Here is a 19,841-nt window from a genome sequence, read left to right as displayed (position 1 = left end):
TCTTGTAAATCTCCTCTGTACCCTTTTCAGTGCAATCACATCTTTCATGTAATGTGACCAGAACTGCACAGCTGCGGCCAAACCAGTGTTTTATACAATTCAAGCATAATCTTGCTGTTGTATTCTGTGCCTCGACTAATAAATGCAAGTATTCCATATACCTTCCTAACGTGATCTACCTGGCCTGCTACCTTCAAGGATCTGTGGACATGTACTCTCCAAGTTTCCTCTGTTCCTTTACACTTTATTTATGGAGTCATCAGGACTGCTTCTACCAAACAGTAAACAGCAGTATTTTTCTTCATTTTGGGGGGCAATTTCCCTCTTTTTGTCCCCATCACCAGCTGTGGTTCCGTAGGTAGCACTTTCTCAGAAGGTTGTGGGTTCAAGTCCCACTCCAGAGGCTTGAGCACAAAAATCTAGGCTGACTCTCCCACAGTTAAACTGAGGCCCCGTCTGCTCTCAGGTGGAATCGTATATTCAAGATAGAGATCGATAGATTTTTGGACTCTAGGGAAATCAAGGGATATGGGGATGGTGTAGGAAGGTGGAGTTGAGATAGAAGATCAGCCATGATCTCATTGACTGGCGGAGCAGGCTCGAGGAGGCCGAATGGTCTCCTCCTCTTCCTAATTCTTATGTTATCATAATTAGTTAACAATAAGATCAAGGAGATTTATTTAAAGAAAGCTCTTTTATATAGCGCCTTTCAGAACCTTAGGATGTCTCTAGGCTATTACAGCCAATGAAGTGCTTTTAAAGTGTCACTGTTGTGGGAAATATGCCAGCCAATCTGTGCACAGCAAGATCCTACAAACAATAATATGATCATGATCAGATCTCCTTTTAGTGATGTTGGTTGAGGGATAAATATTGGCCAGCACACCAGGGAGAACTCCCCTGTTCTTCAGATAGTTCCACGGCATGTTTTGCATCCACCCGAGAGGACAGATGGGCCTCGGTTTAACGTCTCATCTAAAAGACGGCACCTCCGACAGTGCATCACTCCCTCAGTACTGACCCTCTGACAGTGCAACACTCCCTCAGTACTGCCCCTCCAACAGTGTGGCGCTCCCTCAGTACTGCCCCTCCGACAGTGCGGCGCTCCCTCAGTACTGCCCCTCCGACAGTGCGGCGCTCCCTCAGTACTGCTCCTCCAACAGTGCAGCGCTCCCTCAGTACTGCCCCTCCGACAGTGCAGCACTGAGGTGTCAGCCTTGATTATGTGCCCAGGTCTCCGAACTGGAATATCTGACTGACTCAAGCAAGAGCCAAGGCTGACACCTCTTAAGAATCAAAGGTATAAAAAATTGTGTTTTTAACACTATAGTGTGTGGGAAAGGGCAGAAAAAGCTTCCCCGGACATTGTTAAGTCCCCCACTGAGATGATAAAAGAGAGAGTTTATCGAAATGTAGAGAACCACAGATTTCACCAGTCAAATACAGACAGATGTTTAGTTTTGTCATTTATATATTTGAGAAGTTTCCCTGAGAATAAGGGGAGGCAAAATTTGAACTAGCTTTAGCGGGTCAATAACTAGAGGTCATATATTCAAAATCATTGGAACAAGATCTGGAGTGGAGATGAGAAAAAAAAATTTCACTCAGAGAGCTGTACTGAACGCTTTACCTGAAAAGGTGGTGGAAGTAATTTTAAAAGGGAGTTGGACAGGTACTTGAGAATGAGGAACTTACAGGGTTACGGACAAAATGCAGGGGTGTGGGACTGAGCGTGACGGCTTTTTTCAAAGAGCCAATACAGGCACAATGGGCCAAATAGCCTCACTGTGTGAGTTTCTAGTCTAAATATAGATGCTGACAGGTGAGCTGGATCTATCCTGAAATCTGACACATTCCAAGAGGGAACAGAAATCATATAGATGGACAGAAATACACCACAATGACATCTCAGAACCAATCAGATGTGCCCGTTAAAGCCATTAACTTCAGCTACATAAAGAGTCTAACCATAACTAATCATGGGTTTATGTCAATCTTGGTCATTGAAGGAAGAACTAGCATTTATCTAGTCCATTTCAGAACCCCAGGTGCTTCACAGCCAACAAAGTACTTTTTTGTCAGAAGTGTTGTAATGCAGAAAAACACAGAAGCCAATTTGCAGACAACAAAGTCCTGCAAACAGCAATTAGATACCTGACCAGTTAATCCGTTGACAATGGTGTTGATTGAGGAATACATGTTGGCCAGGACATGGGGAAAGGTTTTCTTCAAATAGTCTCATGGGATCTTTGATGTCTACCTGAGAAGCCAGATAGAACTTTGGTTTAGCATCTCATCTCCAATAATTTGGCTCTCCCTCCATACTGCACTGAAGTAGATTATAGGCTTGAGACTCTGGAGTGAGGAACCCATAACCTGCTGACTCAGAAAAGAAAGAAAGACTTGCATTTCTATAGCGCCTTTCATGACCACCGGACATCTCAAAGCGCTTACAGCCAATGAAGTACTTTTGGAGTATAGTGACTGTTGTAAATTGGGAAATGCGGCAGCCAATTTGCGCACAGCAAGCTCCCACAAACAGCTATGTGATAATGAGCAGATAATCTTTTTTAGTGATGTTGATGGAGGGATAAATGTTGGCCAGGACATCGGGGATAACTCCCCTGCTCTTCTTCGAAATAATGCCATGGGATCTTTTACGTCGACCTGAGAGAGCAGATGGGGCCTCGGTTTAATGGCACCTTCAACAGTGCAATGCTCCCTCAGTAGTGGCACTGGGAGTGCCGGCCTAGGTTTATATGCTCAAGTCTCTGGAGTGGGATTGTGAACCCACGACCTTCTGACTCAGAGGTGAGAGTGCTACCCACTGAGCCACAGCTGACACTTGGGAGTGAGATTTTTTGTTAAAATTGAACATACTTCTCACCCGTAAAAATAAACAGCTCCATATGTTTAACTGATCTGCTTCACATTTTGATTCAATCTCATTCTAAACAGTTCTCTCAATGTTAATGGCTTCTCTTTTCAGTCACTTCAGAGCCATCTACATCTATTGAAGGGTGGAAATAAGGACAGAGTAAGGAAGGCGGTTCATTTGATAAAGCATGGAACTAGAGGGCACAAAGTTTACAAGCCCTGAGCCAAGTTCAACGATCAGTTTTTTTTCTATCACAGGGTGGGGGGAACATGTGGAGAAGGTAGTTGTTTAGAAGGCAGCCAACACCTTTTAAAAGGAACTGGATCGATATCTGTTCAGAAAGGTTTAAGAGATGATAATGAAGAGTACTTGATTTATTTGTCAGGGAATGGTGTAGGCACAATGGGCTGAATGGCCCCCTTCTATATGATTCTGCATAATAGCAGGAACCTAGGCCCTAATATCGTACCATGGGATACGAGCTTATTAATGCTTAAAACATTCATCTCCCCACTGTTTTAATGCAGGTGTTAGCCCATTTATTTAACTGAGTGACAATTGACAAAATGGCTGTCCTGCATTAGGATTGAGAGTTACTGGTTAGAATGGGAAGTTAAGGTTAGTGGTTAAGATTAGCGTTAGTGCTTAGAGTTAGTGGTTAAGTTAGAATTAGCGTGTGAGTTAGGGTTAGTTGTCAAGGTTAAAGTTAGTGCTTAGGGTTAGTGATTAAGGTTAGAGTTAGTGCTTAGGGTTAGTGGTTAAGGTTAGAGTTAGTATGTGGGTTTGGGTTAGTGATTAAGGTTAAAGTGAGTGTGTGGGTTAGGGTTAGTGGTTAAGGTTAGAGTTAGTGTGTGGGTTAGGGTTAGTGGTTAAGGTTAGAGTTAGTGTGTGGGTTAGGGTTAGTGGTTAAGGTTAGAGTTAGTGTGTGGGTTAGGGTTAGTGGTTAAGATTAGAGTTACTGTGTGGATTCGGGATATGGTTAAGGTTAGAGTTAGTGGTTAAGAAACCATTAAAAAAAAATTATTGACTACAACGTTATCACTCGAAACATCCTTAACTTAAGCAGCAACGCTTCCAATAAAATACAAAAAACATAATTTCAAAGCTTCAAAGAATGCTATCCCATCGCATAATTTGTGGGCCATGATAATCCTTAAAGTAGGGGAACAAGAGGCAGAGGGCAACTGCATAAAAGAATAATCATAGACTGGATGGAAAGAAAGGCTTTCATTTCTGTAGCGTCTTTGGTGACCTCAGGATGTCCCAAAGCCCTTTACAGCCAATGAAGTACTTTTGAAGTGTTGAAATGTCGGGTGGATGCAAACATGATGGGCTGAATGAACTTTCTGAATGATCCAGTTTAATTTCTCCTTTTGGACTTGTGTTTCATGCACTTTCTTAGAGGGAGGGGAAACAGTTGACAGGATTACAGTACTATGTATTGTCAAGTGTTCTAAGTGTGATGGAGGTGGGTTCAGACTGTGAATGTTGTTCGGGTTGTGTCTCTTCTGACCAGAGCTTTCTTCCTCAGGTCACCTGAACCTGGTGTTTTTTTTAAACGTCAGGGTCACGGGGTCCTGACGGAAATAAAATGTTTTTTTTGAAGCATTTATATAGAAAGAGTTAATGTGTTTCAATGTTTGTTTTGGCCGCCAGCACCAGGGCAGTTAGCAGTTTGAGGAGCTGGGTGTGCAAGCTAGGGCGGCCTCCCCAGCTTTCATTGGCAGGACGTTTGCAAGTGAAGAGGGTGCGAGGCAGAGGGAGCCAGCTTGGACCCTGCAGGTGAGGACAGACCCAGAGCTGCTGATGGACACAGGCAGCAATGGCCCGGGGACAGTGAGTGGGCCCAACCCAGGCCAGGCCCCGCCCACCACTCCGCACTCCGCCCTCCGCCCGACACGGTCCGCATTCCGCCCGGCCCGGCCCGGCGCGGCGCACGCGCGGGGATTTCAAATCAGCGCGAGGCGAGATACGGTTCGGGCCAACGGCCGGCGCGCGCCCATATCAGGCCCGCCCCCGCCCCCGCCCATATCAGGCCCGCCCCCGCCCATATCAGGCCCGCCCGCCCCCGCCCATATCAGGCCCGCCCGCCCCGGGCCCATATCAGGCCCGCCCGCCCCCGCCCATATCAGGCCCGCCCGCCCCCGCCCATATCAGGCCCGCCCCCGCCCATATCAGGCCCGCCCGCCCCCGCCCATATCAGGCCCGCCCCCGCCCATATCAGGCCCACCCCCGCCCATATCAGGCCCGCCCGCCCCCGCCCATATCAGGCCCGCCCCCGCCCATATCAGGCCCGCCCGCCCCCGCCCATATCAGGCCCGCCCCCGCCCATATCAGGCCCGCCCGCCCCGGGCCCATATCAGGCCCGCCCCCGCCCATATCAGGCCCGCCCGCCCCGGGCCCATATCAGGCCCACCCGCCCCCGGGCCCATATCAGGCCCGCCCGCCCCGGGCCCATATCAGGCCCGCCCGCCCCCGGGCCCATATCAGGCCCGCCCGCCCCGGGCCATATCAGGCCCGCCCGCCCCCGCCCATATCAGGCCCGCCCGCCCCCGCCCATATCAGGCCCGCCCCCGCCCATATCAGGCCCGCCCCCGCCCATATCAGGCCCGCCCGCCCCCGCCCATATCAGGCCCGCCCCCGCCCATATCAGGCCCACCCGCCCCCGCCCATATCAGGCCCGCCCGCCCCGGGCCCATATCAGGCCCGCCCGCCCCCGCCCATATCAGGCCCGCCCGCCCCCGCCCATATCAGGCCCGCCCGCCCCCGCCCATATCAGGCCCGCCCGCCCCGCGCCCACACTGGGCCCGCACCCCGCCCATATCAGGCCCGCCCGCCCCCGCCCATATCAGGCCCGCCCGCCCCGCGCCCACACTGGGCCCGCACCCCGCCCATATCAGGCCCGCCCGCCCCCGCCCATATCAGGCCCGCCCGCCCCCGCCCATATCAGGCCCGCCTGCCCCGCGCCCACACTGGGCCCGCACCCCGCCCATATCAGGCCCGCCCGCCCCCGCCCATATCAGGCCCGCCCGCCCCGGGCCCATATCAGGCCCGCCCGCCCCGGGCCCATATCAGGCCCGCCCGCCCCCGCCCATATCAGGCCCGCCCCCGCCCATATCAGGCCCGCCCGCCCCCGCCCATATCAGGCCCGCCCGCCCCGCGCCCACACTGGGCCCGCACCCCGCCCATATCAGGCCCGCCCGCCCCCGCCCATATCAGGCCCGCCCGCCCCGCGCCCACACTGGGCCCGCACCCCGCCCATATCAGGCCCGCCCGCCCCCGCTCATATCAGGCCCGCCCGCCCCCGCCCATATCAGGCCCGCCAGCCCCCGCCCATATCAGGCCCGCCCGCCCCCGTCCATATCAGGCCCGCCCCCGCCCATATCAGGCCCGCCCGCCCCGCGCCCACACTGGGCCCGCACCCCGCCCATATCAGGCCTGCCCGCCCCCGCCCATATCAGGCCCGCCCGCCCCGCGCCCACACTGGGCCCGCACCCCGCCCATATCAGGCCCGCCCGCCCCCGCTCATATCAGGCCCGCCCGCCCCCGCCCATATCAGGCCTGCCCGCCCCCGCCCATATCAGGCCCGCCCGCCCCGCGCCCACACTGGGCCCGCACCCCGCCCATATCAGGCCCGCCTGCCCCGGGCCCATATCAGGCCCGCCCACCCCGCGCCTGTATCAGGCCCGCCCACCCCGCGCCTGTATCAGGCCCGCCCACCCCGCGCCCGTATCAGGCCCACCCGCCCCGCGCCCATATCAGGCCCGCCCACCCCGCGCCCGTATCAGGCCCGCCCACCCCGCGCCTGTATCGGGCTCGTACACACTGGGCCCGCCCCGCGCCCATATCAAGCCCGCTCATCCCGCGCCCATATCAGATCCGCCCACCCCGCGCCAACACTGGACCCGTCCCGCGCCCATATCAGACCCGCCCCAGACTGGGCTCAGCCATATCAGGCCCGCTGCACTCAGGGCCCGCCCTACACACATATCAGGCCCACCCCACGCCCTTAGCTGCCCTGCCCAGAATAGGCCCACCCTACACCCATACCAAGCCCACTTCGCTTGTCCGCCCATACCAAGCCTGCCCCATGTGTGACCCACATGGCCGTTCTTCATGTGTGACCCACATGGATGTTCCTCATGTTTGAATATGACCCTATAATGTGACCATCAACAGGCTACAGGAGGCACCTGGGGGGTCTAGGTACATAGATCATTAAAATGTCATGAACAGATACAGAAAATAATCAAAAATGTTAATGCCCTTTATATCGCGAGGACTAGAATACAAGTAGTAGAAGTTATGCTGCAGCTGTACAAAGCCCTGGTTAGCCCACACCTGGAGCACTGTGAGCAGTTCTGGGAGGATATATTGGCCTTGGAGTGAGTGCAGCGTCGGTTTACCAGAATGATACTCGGAGACCAAGGGTAAAATTACACGGAGAGATAACTCAAACTAGGGTTGTATTCCCTGGAATTTAGACGGTTAAGGGGTGATTTGATAGAAGTTTCCAAGATATTACGGGGAACAGATAGGGTAGATAGAGAGAGACTATTTCTGTTGGTTGGGGAGTCTAAGACTAGGGGCATAGTCGAAAGATTAGAGCCAGAAATGAGGAAACCCTTCTACTCACAAAGGGTGGTAGAAGTTTGGAACTTTCGTAAGCAATAGGCAATTGTTAATTTTAAATCTGAAATTGATAGTTTTTTGTTCACCAAAGGTATTAAGGGATATGGGGCAAAGGCGGGCATATGGAGTCAGGTCGCAGATCAGCCGTGGTCTCATTGAATGGCGGAACAGGCTCGAGGGGCTGAATGGCCGCCTCCTGTTCCGATGTTCCTCCCCAGTCAAACCTGATCCTGTCCTCACGTGACATTCAGACATGTGTGCACTTCCAGTAGGGGGTCACCCCATAGTTTTAGGATCCGGTGCCTTGCTGATGATTCTTCCCCTCCCCGAGCTCGGGGATGCTGAGTCCAGTATTAGAGCCCACCCTTGCCCTGGTTGACGAGGGCCAGGAGGAATTGAATGTGGGAGTTTCCTGGTCTGCACATCCCAGTATCGCATTGAGCAGTGCCACCAAGTCACCTGAGCAGCGTGCATCATTTTGACATTACATAAAACCATTTGTTTATAAAAAATGTTAAAATGATCCAATGCCAACTTCAATCCAGCTGGTCCTACCTCCAGATCACTGTACCATGTGCTACTTGGCAAAGAGGTTTAGGATGTGGGTGGAGATTGGTAACTTGCCATTGTCCTTTAGACTCCCGGTGCTGGTACCTCCTCTCATGATGCAACTTCTGGATTTGCCGACATTTTGACCCAAGAGATGGAAGACAACAATAATGATGTCGTCAGCCAGGGGAACGAAGTCAGGGCTGCTGGCAGCGCCATGTCCAGCAGCCCCACTCCAAGCCAAGCCGGTCGCAGCACGCCTGAAGAGCAAGCGTGCCTCGGTTCTGCACGTGGCGGAGGCAAGTAATTCCATGTTTTGATCCACAGATTGTCCAAGAAGACTTTGTGGAGCGTGCAGCGATACTTGCAAACTGGAGCTTGACAACATAAAATCACTTCAGATTTTTTTTTTCCGACCTGCTCCTGGAGTGTTTGTCCTCTGCTAATGGCAGTGGCTCATGTCGTTGCCATGGGCACCAGCAACTTGGCCATTCTTCAAGAATGAGCATAAAGAGTGAGTGTTGCCAGCCTATTCAGCGGTGGAGGGCTTCGCACCTGATGCTGTCCTTACCTGCACTTTCCAGTGGGGGAGGGGTGTGGGGCACAGGATAGCGATCGGGAGCAGAGACCCGCCACGGAATTGCTTGCTCTTTCCTTCCTTCCCTCGCTCGGGCGCTGACCCTAATTGTAGCACTGCTGCCCTAGCTGATACTAGCAGCAGCGCAGCCTAGATCATTCAAGCCAGGGCCCTTGATAAGGCTGTATGTACCACAGCAATGGGCACTTTTGGCTACAGAGCTGTTGTGTAAGTTTACGGGCAACTTTGGGTGGAGTTGGTTACAGCCGCTCGGGAGGGGAGATTATCTGCTTCAGAATTCCCACCGTGCATTGGAGGTGCATAATTGGGAAATGGCGGACACTGTGATTTTCGGTGCATTGATTTTACTGAGCACAAACTCATGAGCTGGGAAATGCACTATTTCCCATTACACGCTCCTGGTGCAGAAGCAAAAGATCTGCCCTACAATTCCTTCTGTATTGTGGTTTCTAACGGAACCACATCTATACCAGCTGCAGAGTCAGCCGTGGCTCAGTGGGCAGCACACTCGCCTCGGAGTCAGAAGGTTGTGGGTTCGAGTCCCACTCCAGGGACTTGAGTACACAAATCTAGGCTGATACTCCGAGTGCAGTGCTGAGGGAGTTCCGCAATATCGGAGGTGCCGTCTTTCGGATGAGATGTTAAATCGAGGCCCCGTCTGCCCTCTCAGGTGGACATAAAAGATCCCGTAGCAGTATTTCAAAGAAGAGCAGGGGAGTTATCCTGGCCAATATTTATCCCTCAATCAACATCACCAAAACAGATTATCCGCTCATTATCACATTGCTGTGTGTGGGAGCTTGCTGTGCACAAGTTGGCTGCTGCGTTTCCCACATTACAACAGTGACTGCACTCCAGAAGTACTTCATTGGCTGTAAAGCTCTCTGAGGTTGTGAAAGGTGCTATATAAATGCAAATCTTTCTTTCTTTCACATCTATACATGCCCAAAGCCGTATTTAATTTTAAATAGTCATTTAGAGTTTTTAGCCCAATTTGATTTAGGTTTAATTTCTTTATCTGTTCAACTGTAGGGAAGGAACCTCTATGGAATTATGAGTCGGCAATGGAAGAAAGAAGTGGTAATCGTACAGGGAGTGTGGGTAATCAAACCTGGCATTGCCCAGTGTCTGCATCTTCCGAGTCGGAGGAATACAATTCTGATTTGGACAGCATCGTATCCGATGCGTTGGACGAGGAGCTAACTGAGGAACGCGACTATCTCAGGTATTCCCCGCAAGATATGTCATTTCAATCGTCATGGGTTTTAAGCAACAACATACAATTATATAGCGCCTTTAGCATAGTAAAGCATCCCAAAGCACTTCATATAAGCCTTATCAAACAACATTTGACACTGAGCCACATAAGGAGATATTAGTACAGGCTTGGTCAAAGAGGTAGGTTTTAAGAAGCTTTAGGGAGGGAATTCCAGAGCTGAAGGCACGGCCACCAGTGGTGGACTGATGGATATCGGGGATGCTGAAGAGGCCAGAATTGGAGAAGCGCAGATATCTCGGAGGGATGTGGGCTGGAGGAGGTTACAGAGATAGGGAGGGATTTGAAAACAAGGAGGAGAATTTTGAAATTGAAGCGTTGCTTAACCGGGAGCCAATGTAGGTCAGCGAGCACAGGGGGTGATGGGTGAGCGGGACTCTGTGCGAGTTAGGACACGGGGCAGTGAGCACAGGGGGTGATGGGTGAGCGGGACTCGGTGCGAGTTAGGACACGGGTCAGCGAGCACAGGGGGTGATGGGTGAGCGGGACTCTGTGCGAGTTAGGACACGGGGCAGTGAGCACAGGGGGTGATGGGTGAGCGGGACTTGGTGCGAGTTAGGACACGGGTCAGCGAGCACAGGGGGTGATGGGTGAGCGGGACTCGGTGCGAGTTAGGACACGGGTCAGCGAGCACAGGGGGTGATGGGTGAGCGGGACTCTGTGCGAGTTAGGACAATGGGCAGTGAGCACAGGGGGTGATGGCTGAGCGGGACTTGGTGCGAGTTAGGACACGGGTCAGCGAGCACAGGGGGTGATGGGTGAGCGGGACCCGGTGCGAGTTAGGACACGGGTCAGCGAGCACAGGGGGTGATGGGTGAGCGGGACTTGGTGAGAGTTAGGACACGGGTCAGCGAACACCGGGGGTGATGGGTGAGCGGGACTCGGTGCGAGTTAGGACACGGGTCAGCGAGCACAGGGGGTGATGGGTGAGCGGGACTTGGTGCGAGTTAGGACACGGGGCAGTGAGCACAGGGGGTGATGGGTGAGCGGGACTCGGTGCGAGTTAGAACACGGGGCAGTGAGCACAGGAGGTGATGGGTGAGTGGGACTCGGTGCGAGTTAGGACACGGGGCAGCGAGCACAGAGGGTGATGGGTGAGTGGGACTCGGTGCGAGTTAGGACACGGGGCAGTGAGCACAGGGGGTGATGGATGAGTGGGACTCGGTGCGAGTTAGGACACGGGGCAGCGAGCACAGGGGGTGATGGGTGAGTGGGACTCGGTGCGAGTTAGGACACGGGTCAGCGAGCACAGGGGGTGATGGGTGAGCGGGACTCTGTGCGAGTTAGGACACGGGGCAGTGAGCACAGGGGGTGATGGGTGAGCGGGACTTGGTGCGAGTTAGGACACGGGTCAGCGAGCACAGGGGGTGATGGGTGAGCGGGACTCGGTGCGAGTTAGGACACGGGTCAGCGAGCACAGGGGGTGATGGGTGAGCGGGACTCTGTGCGAGTTAGGACAATGGGCAGTGAGCACAGGGGGTGATGGCTGAGCGGGACTTGGTGCGAGTTAGGACACGGGTCAGCGAGCACAGGGGGTGATGGGTGAGCGGGACCCGGTGCGAGTTAGGACACGGGTCAGCGAGCACAGGGGGTGATGGGTGAGCGGGACTTGGTGAGAGTTAGGACACGGGTCAGCGAACACCGGGGGTGATGGGTGAGCGGGACTCGGTGCGAGTTAGGACACGGGTCAGCGAGCACAGGGGGTGATGGGTGAGCGGGACTTGGTGCGAGTTAGGACACGGGGCAGTGAGCACAGGGGGTGATGGGTGAGCGGGACTCGGTGCGAGTTAGAACACGGGGCAGTGAGCACAGGAGGTGATGGGTGAGTGGGACTCGGTGCGAGTTAGGACACGGGGCAGCGAGCACAGAGGGTGATGGGTGAGTGGGACTCGGTGCGAGTTAGGACACGGGGCAGTGAGCACAGGGGGTGATGGATGAGTGGGACTCGGTGCGAGTTAGGACACGGGGCAGCGAGCACAGGGGGTGATGGGTGAGTGGGACTCGGTGCGAGTTAGGACACGGGGCAGTGAGCACAGGGGGTGATGGATGAGTGGGACTCGGTGCGAGTTAGGACACGGGGCAGCGAGCACAGAGGGTGATGGGTGAGCGGGACTCGGTGCGAGTTAGGACACGGGGCAGTGAGCACAGGGGGTGATGGATGAGTGGGACTCGGTGCGAGTTAGGACACGGGGCAGCGAGCACAGGGGGTGATGGGTGAGCGGAACTCGGTGCGAGTTAGAACACGGGGCAGCGAGCACAGGGGGTGATGGGTGAGTGGGACTCGGTGCTACAGTCTATGTCTAGTTTACACAATGGATTGTCTGGAGGTTAGTAAGATCCCAATGCATCTGTGGGGCCACCAGAGTTTTGTCTGTCTGATTTTTGACATCAGACTTCTGAATGTTTCTATGTCTGTTGATTTACTGCCACATTATTTTTGTTGCCATATACTTGCGTTGTCTGCTATAATTGCACTGTTTTCCCATGTGTAGCTGACATTGGGATCGCTGGGACCATGTTAATAAACTCACGGGGTAAAGTCCAAAATAAGCTGTTCTATGCCGAGATAGTTCAGTCACATAAAAGCACGCAAGATGCTGCAATTAGATTCGGCACCCACGAGCTAGAGTGGGGAAGGTGGACGGGATGTCGACCATGGTTCCAACCCATCGGCTGTCCAGTCACCCCTGCTGTGATAAGCAAATGCAGAGGCACTGAGTGAGAACTCCTTCTGAAATACACCCAACGTGTAGGTTCACAGGTGAACAATCGACACGTAACTCAACAGGAATCAGCACTTTCAGGAGAGGACGGGACAAAAAAAGAAAGTGTCACTGCCTTTTTATTGTTCTCGGGCATCTATTATTTGCTGCAGAAACCATTTGGACCCTTAGATCAACATTACTGCCCAGAGTCTAATGGCTTCAATGTGTAGTAGTTACATTTAGAGATGGGACCAAGCTTGGGGAGCGAAATGGCTGGTATATTGCACTCAGAGGAGGCAGTCATGGTCTCATACGGAAGGTTTGCATTGGACAAATACATGGCAAATGGAAGTTTAATATTACACAGGATTACACGGCATATACGGCACAGAAACAGGCCATTCGGTCCAACCAGTCCATGCCGGCGTTTATGCTCCATTCGAGCCACCTCCCGTCTTTCCTCATCTAACTCTATCAGCATAACCCTCGATTCCCTTCTCCCCCATATACTTGTCCAGCCTCCGCTTAAATGCACTGATACTATTCACCTCAACCCCTCCCTGTGGCAGCGAGTCCCACAGTCTCACCCCTCTCTGGGTAAAGACGTTTCTTCTTTTAATCAATGTCAGCCGTGGGTAGCACACTGCCTCTGAGTCAGAAGGTTGTGGTTTCAAAATCCAGGCTGACACTGCAGTGCTGAGGGAGCGCCACACTGTCGGAGGGGCAGTACTGAGGGAGTGCTGCACTGTCAGACGGGTAGTACTGAGGGCGTGCCGCACTCTCAGAGGGGCAGTGCTGAGGGAGCGCCGCACTGTCGGAGGGGCAGTACTGAGGGAGCGCCACACTGTCGGAGGGGCAGTACTGAGGGAGCGCCGCACTGTCGGAGGGGCAGTGCTGAGGGAGCGCCACACTGTCGTAGGGGCAGTACTGAGGGAGCGCCGCACTGTCGGAGGGGCAGTACTGAGGGAGCGCCACACTGTCAGAGGGGCAGTGCTGAGGGAGTGCCGCACTGTCGGAGGGGCAGTACTGAGGGAGTGCCGCACTCTCAGAGAGGCAGTACTGAGGGAGCGCCGCACTGTCGGAGGGGCAGTACTGAGGGAGCGCCACACTGTCGGAGGGGCAGTACTGAGGGAGCGCCACACTGTCGGAGGGGCAGTACTGAAGGAGCGCCACACTGTCGTAGGGGCAGTATTGAGGGAGCGCCGCACTGTCGGAGGGGCAGTACTGAGGGAGCGCCACACTGTCAGAGGGGCAGTGCTGAGGGAGTGCCGCACTGTCGGAGGGGCAGTACTGAGGGAGTGCCGCACTGTCGGAGGGGCGGTACTGAGGGAGCGCCGTACTGTCGGAGATGCCATCTTTCAGATGAGACGTTAAACCAAGGCCCCTCAGGTGGATGTAAAAGATCCCACGGCCATTATTTGGAAGAAGAGCAGGGTAGTTCTCCCCAGTGTCCTGGGGCCAATATTTATCCCTCAATCAACATCACTCAAACAGATTATCCGGTCATTATTACATTGCTGTGTGTGGGAGCTTGCTGTGCACATTTTGGCTGCTGCCTTTCCTACATTACAACAGTGACCAAACTTTATAAGTACTTCAATAGCTGTAAAGCGTGTTGGGATATCCGGTGGTCGTGACAAGGTGCTATATAAATGCAAGTTTTTCCTTTTCTCTCTCTGCAGATGCTGCCTGACCCACTGAGCGATCCCCGCATTTTCTGCTCTTTCGTTTTTGGAGGAGTCATAAATACAAGATAGTCACTAATAAATCCAATAGGGAATTCAGAAGAAACGTCCTTACCCAGAGAGTGGGGATAAATGTGGGACTCGCTGCCACATAGAATATTTGAGGTCAATAACAGAGATACATTTAAAGGGAAGCTGGATAAACACATGAGGGAGAAAGGAATAGAAGGATATGGTGATGGGGAGTGATGAAGAAGGGGTGGGAGGAGACCATAAACCCCAGCACCGAGCGGTGGGGCCCAGTGGCCTGTTTCTGGGCTGTAACCGCAATGTAATATGAGATTTCCAGAAACTGTAGTATTTTGCTTTTTGTTCAGACAGTACAGATGCCTCTCCTTGGCTTTCTTCCGATGTACAGTTTCTTGAATTTGTCCATATTAAGAAGACTTGCATTTATATAGTGTATTTCACGACCACCGGACGTCTCAAAGCGCTTTACAGCCAATCAAGTACTTTTGGAGTGCAGTCACTGTTGTAATGTAGCAACCAAATTGTGCACAGCAAGCTCCCACACACAGCAATGTGATAATGACCAGTTAATCTGTTTTTTTGTTATGTTGATTGACGGATAGCCAGGACACCGGGGGGAACGCCCCTGCTCTTCTTTGAAATAGTGCTGTGGGATCTTTTACGTCCACCTGAGAGAGCAGACGGGGCCTCGGTTTAACGTCTCATCCGAAAGACGGCACCTCCGACAGTGCAGCGCTCCCTCAGTACCGCCCCTCCGACAGTGCAGGGCTCCCTCAGTACTGCCCCTCCGACAGTGCGGCGCTCCCTCAGTACCGCCCCTCCGACAGTGCGACACTCCCTCAGTACTGCCCCTCCGACAGTGCAGCGCTCCCTCAGCACTGCCCCTCCGACAGTGCAGGGCTCCCTCAGTACTGCCCCTCCGACAGTGCAGGGCTCCCTCAGCACTGCCCCTCCGACAGTGCAGCACTCCCTCAGCACTGCCCCCCCGACAGTGCAGGGCTCCCTCAGCACTGCCCCTCCGACAGTGCAGGGCTCCCTCAGTACTGCCCTGGAATTTCGGTGTAGATTTTTGTGCTCAAGACCCTGGAGTGGGACTTGAACCCACAACCTTCTGACTCAGAGACGAGGGTGGTGTCCACTGAGCCACGGCTGATGAGCTCGTGTGTTGGGTGCAGGTTGATTATACTCCACGGTTGTGAGATAACTGGCCGAGTGGTGAGGTAAAAGAGACTTACGGGTATTACTGATTCGTATGCAATATGCTCACTCTGTCTAAACAATGTAAAGCGACAATAAACCAAACAAATCGGGGTTGGGTTGATGTTCTGGAGATCTAAGCTGCTGATCTTGTGATTGACCATTGTCCTTTATGTTGCAGGTCTCTGTTACGGATCATAGGGGAGCCTCCACCTTTTCAGTATTACAGTGAGTTTGAGAATGCTATGAACAGTCCTGGAACAGAAAGTTCTTTCTCATTCCTGCAGGCCAGAGGTAAGGGAATTGATGCGATTATGGGGAGGCACCTGTGTGTTTTCTGATTGATTATAATATTTGGAAATCGCTTTAATTCGCTTGTGTTCCATATTTCTTCCTTGCCCAACCCTAGTTACCCTGACGATAATGACATTTTCTGCAATAATGACTTTGGTTATGATGCTGTAAAATGATATTGTTCATGCTGGGTACGGTAGCACAGTGGTTATGTTATCCAGAGGCCCAGACTGATGATCCCACGGCAACTGAGATTTAAATGCAGTTAACTCAATAAATCTGCAATTACATTTCAAAAGCTAGTGTCAGTAATGGTGACCATGTAACTACCGGATTGTAGTAAAATCCCATTGGGTTCAGTAATCTGCTGTCTTTACCCTGCGATTCAACAAGGCGGCTGACCACCACCTTCTCACGGGCAATAAAGGCCAGCGACGCCCACATCCCGTGAACCAATAAAATAAAATTCTATCAAATTGTGCTGTAAGAACATAAGAAATAGGAGCAGGAGTCGGCCATTCGGTCCCTCGAGCCTGCTCCGCCATTCAATCAGATCACGGCTGATCCGATCATGGACTCAGGCCCACTTCCCTGCACTATCCCCATATCCCTTGATCCCCTTAATATCCAAAAACCTATCGCTCTCAGCCTTGAATATACTGAACGACTGAGCCTCCACAGCCCTCTGGTCGAGAGCTCTTACTTATTACTGACATGTTCTAAGACTCCAGTTAAATATTTGATATTGTAGTTACCAAGCAAAGCCAGCTGATGGCAGTGATGTGATAGAATAACTAGTTGGAGTGTCTGTGGCTGCACCATAGAAGCTGCATGTACTGTGGCAATTTCTCATTGCACAGGAATGAGTATTTCCCCAATAGAAAACTTGAGGCTTAAAGATAAAGCACAGCCTTTTTGGGGAGGGAATCGCAATCACTCCCTTCTTGAAAACACAAATGAAGGCTTGCGCTGTGTGTCTATAAACAGCTGAAAACACTTCATAGAATCGTAGAAAAATAACGCAGAAGGAGGCCATTGGGCCCATCGTGTCCATGCCGGCTGACCAGCAGCTACCCAGCCTAATCCCACCTTCCAGCTCTGTATCCGTAGCCCTGTAGGTTACAGCACTTCAGGTGCAGCATCCAAATGTGGTGAGGGTTTCTGCCTCTACCACCCTTTCAGGCCGTGAGTTCCAGACCCCACCACCCTCTGGGGGAAGAAATGTTTCCTCATCGCCCCTCTAATCCTTTCACCAACTACTTTAAATCTATGCCCCCTGGTTGTGGCCCCTCTGCCAAGGGAAATAGGTCCGTCCTATCCACCCTATCTAGGGCCCTCATAATTTTATACACCTCAATTAAATTTCCCCCTCAGCCACCATTGTTCTAAGGAAAACAACCCCAGCCTATCCAATCTTTCCTCATAGCTAAGATGTTCCAGTCCTGGCAACATCCTGGTAAATCTCCTCTGTACCCTCGCTATTGCGATCACGTCCTTCCTGTAATGTGACCATACCACAGTTATCACCTAGCTGATTTAAGTGCGATGGACATGACTTGAGCCCTCCTGGGAGTCGTTTACTGTGCCAGATTGGCACAGACCTGCCCTCAGCACGAGAGGGTTGCGGAGACAGTGAGGTGTTTGTGTCCCTGCTCGTTTCTTCTGAGGGTGCATGAATGATGAGCTGTGCTGGAACGTTGGCAGGGAGGGTCCGCGTTTCCAGCCATGGGTTTTGCTGGGAAGCTAGGGACTCGGCCGCAATGACTGAGCATCCACAGGCCTCAAATTCCAAAGATTCACCACTTTCCTGAGTGAAGAAATTTCTCATCTCAGTCCTAAATGGCCACACGACACGACACACGGTTACCAATTCCATAACATATTTTATCTGAAATAAAAAGGGGAAATCGGAATTTCAAAAAATAATTGCTGGAAACACAAAGTGGGTCGGTCAGCATTTGGAAACGGCAGTTTCATATCTCCCTCATGGAGTCTGACCTAAAATGTGAGCCAGTATATTTTCTTTCAGATGCTGAAACCTGACAGACTCAATGTGTATGTTCAACATTTTACGTTTAAAAAAAAATTCTATATTTTACGTGCTAGTCAGAACTCGGGTAATAATGTGACCGTTTCCCCTAGTCTGTTCTAGGAAGGATAACTACAGAGGAGCTGTGGCATCAGTCCATGGTCAGTATGCTGCATTGACATCAGACAAAGATAAATCTTTGACAGTTAACAGCATCGAAGAGGCAGACACATCCAGTTTAGGAAATGTTTCCCAGTACAGAAAGGTTTGAACATGTCTGTCTTTGCTTTACTTTGGTGTTGTTTTCTCTCCTTCCCCCCTCCCCCTCCATTTCATTGTCTCTCTGATGCATTTTTACCAGCCAAGGCCGCAGGTGTAATGCTCGCCCCTGGTGAGGATGCTCACAGGTTTGTAGAGCTGTTGCATGGGGAGGGGAGCGGGCAGGTCGGAAGGCCTCCTCGTAGGACTGCTCCTGGGCATGGCCAAGGGGGCCATTAACCGGTCCAGGCAGCGGGCGGTCGAGGGGGTCGTTCAGCCCGACTGCCTGCCTCTTCCGCGGTTACATCCGAGCCAGGGTGTCCCTGGAGTTGGAGCACGCGGTGTCCACCGGTACGCTTGCGGCCTTCCGCGAGAGGTGGGCGCCAGAGGGCATCATTTCAACTGGAACAGAATTTTAATTTGATTTAATTTGACATAAAGGTTCTCTTTATGTTAATTTGTGTTTTGGTGCCCTCAAAAAAAAAACTAGAGGGCACTTGAATGAAAGTTTCTACAAAAATAGTTGTGGAGCTGTTGAGTTGTGAGTGGCTCAGTCAGTCATGTGATGTTCACCAGACTCAATAAAACCCCAGCCAGTTGGGTTCGGGGGACCCACGATGGGGCAGGTGGTTGTGAGCCTGGTGGATGAACTGGTAATGTGTCGTGTGATTGTTAAACCTTTGCTAATAAACCAACTCATTCTTAATAGCAACATGTTGCTATGGATTCTTAAGCAAAGAACCTATGAAGCAAATACATTACAGAGGGTTTCCAGGCCTTTGCGAATGTCATTTTGTAATCACCCTCGGAAGTATATGAAAGCAGCTGAATGGCTGCCCCTCGCTCCCTACACCCCCTCCCTGTGGGGAAACATCCTGGTCCAACACAGCGACTCACAGACTCGTAGAAAGCCATGCTATGCTCCACAGTAGCCCCAATAAGTTGGGGCAATGACCCCAGAGAGTAGCCACCACGGACCATCGATCCCGCTGGGGTATGCAGGGTCAGTGGTAGGTCCCTGAAATGCCACAAGCCATCCTTTTCCCTTTACTGCCAATATTGAATTTCCCTCCAGCACTGCTGATTGTTGGGCTCAGCTCCCAACACCTGTGTTCCGAGCTGCTGAGAGCTTGGGAGCCGGTTACAATCAGTAGGAGAAGCAAGGTTTTTGCCGTTTTCAGTGAGAGAATGCATCCAATGTAGGCCTTATGTTCCCCTTGGATAACTCCCAGCGCCCCCGAGATATCTGCGCACCTCTAATTCTGCCCTTTTGAGCATCCCTGATTATAATCGCTCCACCATCGGTGGCCGTGCCTTCAGCTGCCTGGGCCCCAAGCTCTGGAACTCCCTCCCTAAAACTTTCCTCCTCTTCTTAAAACCTACATCTTTGACCAAGCTTTTCATCATCTGCCGTCATTTCTTCTTCTGTAGCTTGGTGTCAATTTTGTTTTGTCCTATAACACTGCTGTGAAGCACCTCAGGACGTTCCACTATGTTAAAGATGCTATATAAATACAAGTTGTTGTTGTTAGCAATGTATTAGCCTATGGGCAGGAGGCTTAAACTAACCAATACAACATCACCTTCCCAAAGCCAAAGAGAGTTAGAGGCAGAATTATGAGTTTTTATTCACATGGGACTCCTTGGGGCCGAAACACATTTTGGGCAGGATTGGAAAACCGACGGTATCTCACTGGTCCCTGTTCTCAG

General features: G+C 52.4%; 1 protein-coding gene across 2 annotated transcripts in view; it reads left to right on the top strand.

Annotated features, from left to right (window-relative positions):
• Positions 1–4,540: 4,540 nt before the first annotated feature.
• LOC139233045 (uncharacterized) overlaps positions 4,541–19,841 on the top strand; it is a 29,681-nt gene continuing 14,380 nt past the window's right edge. Inside the window, exons 1-5 of one of the 2 annotated variants that reach the window (XM_070863565.1) lie at positions 4,541–4,660; positions 8,148–8,358; positions 9,690–9,882; positions 15,732–15,844; positions 17,987–18,138. In XM_070863565.1, coding sequence (XP_070719666.1) covers positions 8,214–8,358; positions 9,690–9,882; positions 15,732–15,844; positions 17,987–18,138 — 603 coding nt within the window. In that variant the 5' untranslated portion in view covers positions 4,541–4,660; positions 8,148–8,213. Of the gene's footprint in view, positions 4,661–7,198; positions 7,264–8,147; positions 8,359–9,689; positions 9,883–15,731; positions 15,845–17,986; positions 18,139–19,841 lie in introns of those variants that run through there. The other variant, XM_070863566.1, reaches the window with a different exon arrangement.

Source organism: Pristiophorus japonicus, chromosome 20 (assembly GCF_044704955.1).
Source record: "Pristiophorus japonicus isolate sPriJap1 chromosome 20, sPriJap1.hap1, whole genome shotgun sequence".
NCBI classification, from domain to species: domain Eukaryota; kingdom Metazoa; phylum Chordata; class Chondrichthyes; family Pristiophoridae; genus Pristiophorus; species Pristiophorus japonicus.
Note: the sequence above shows the minus strand (reverse complement) of the source record. Positions and strands in the feature narration are given on the sequence as shown.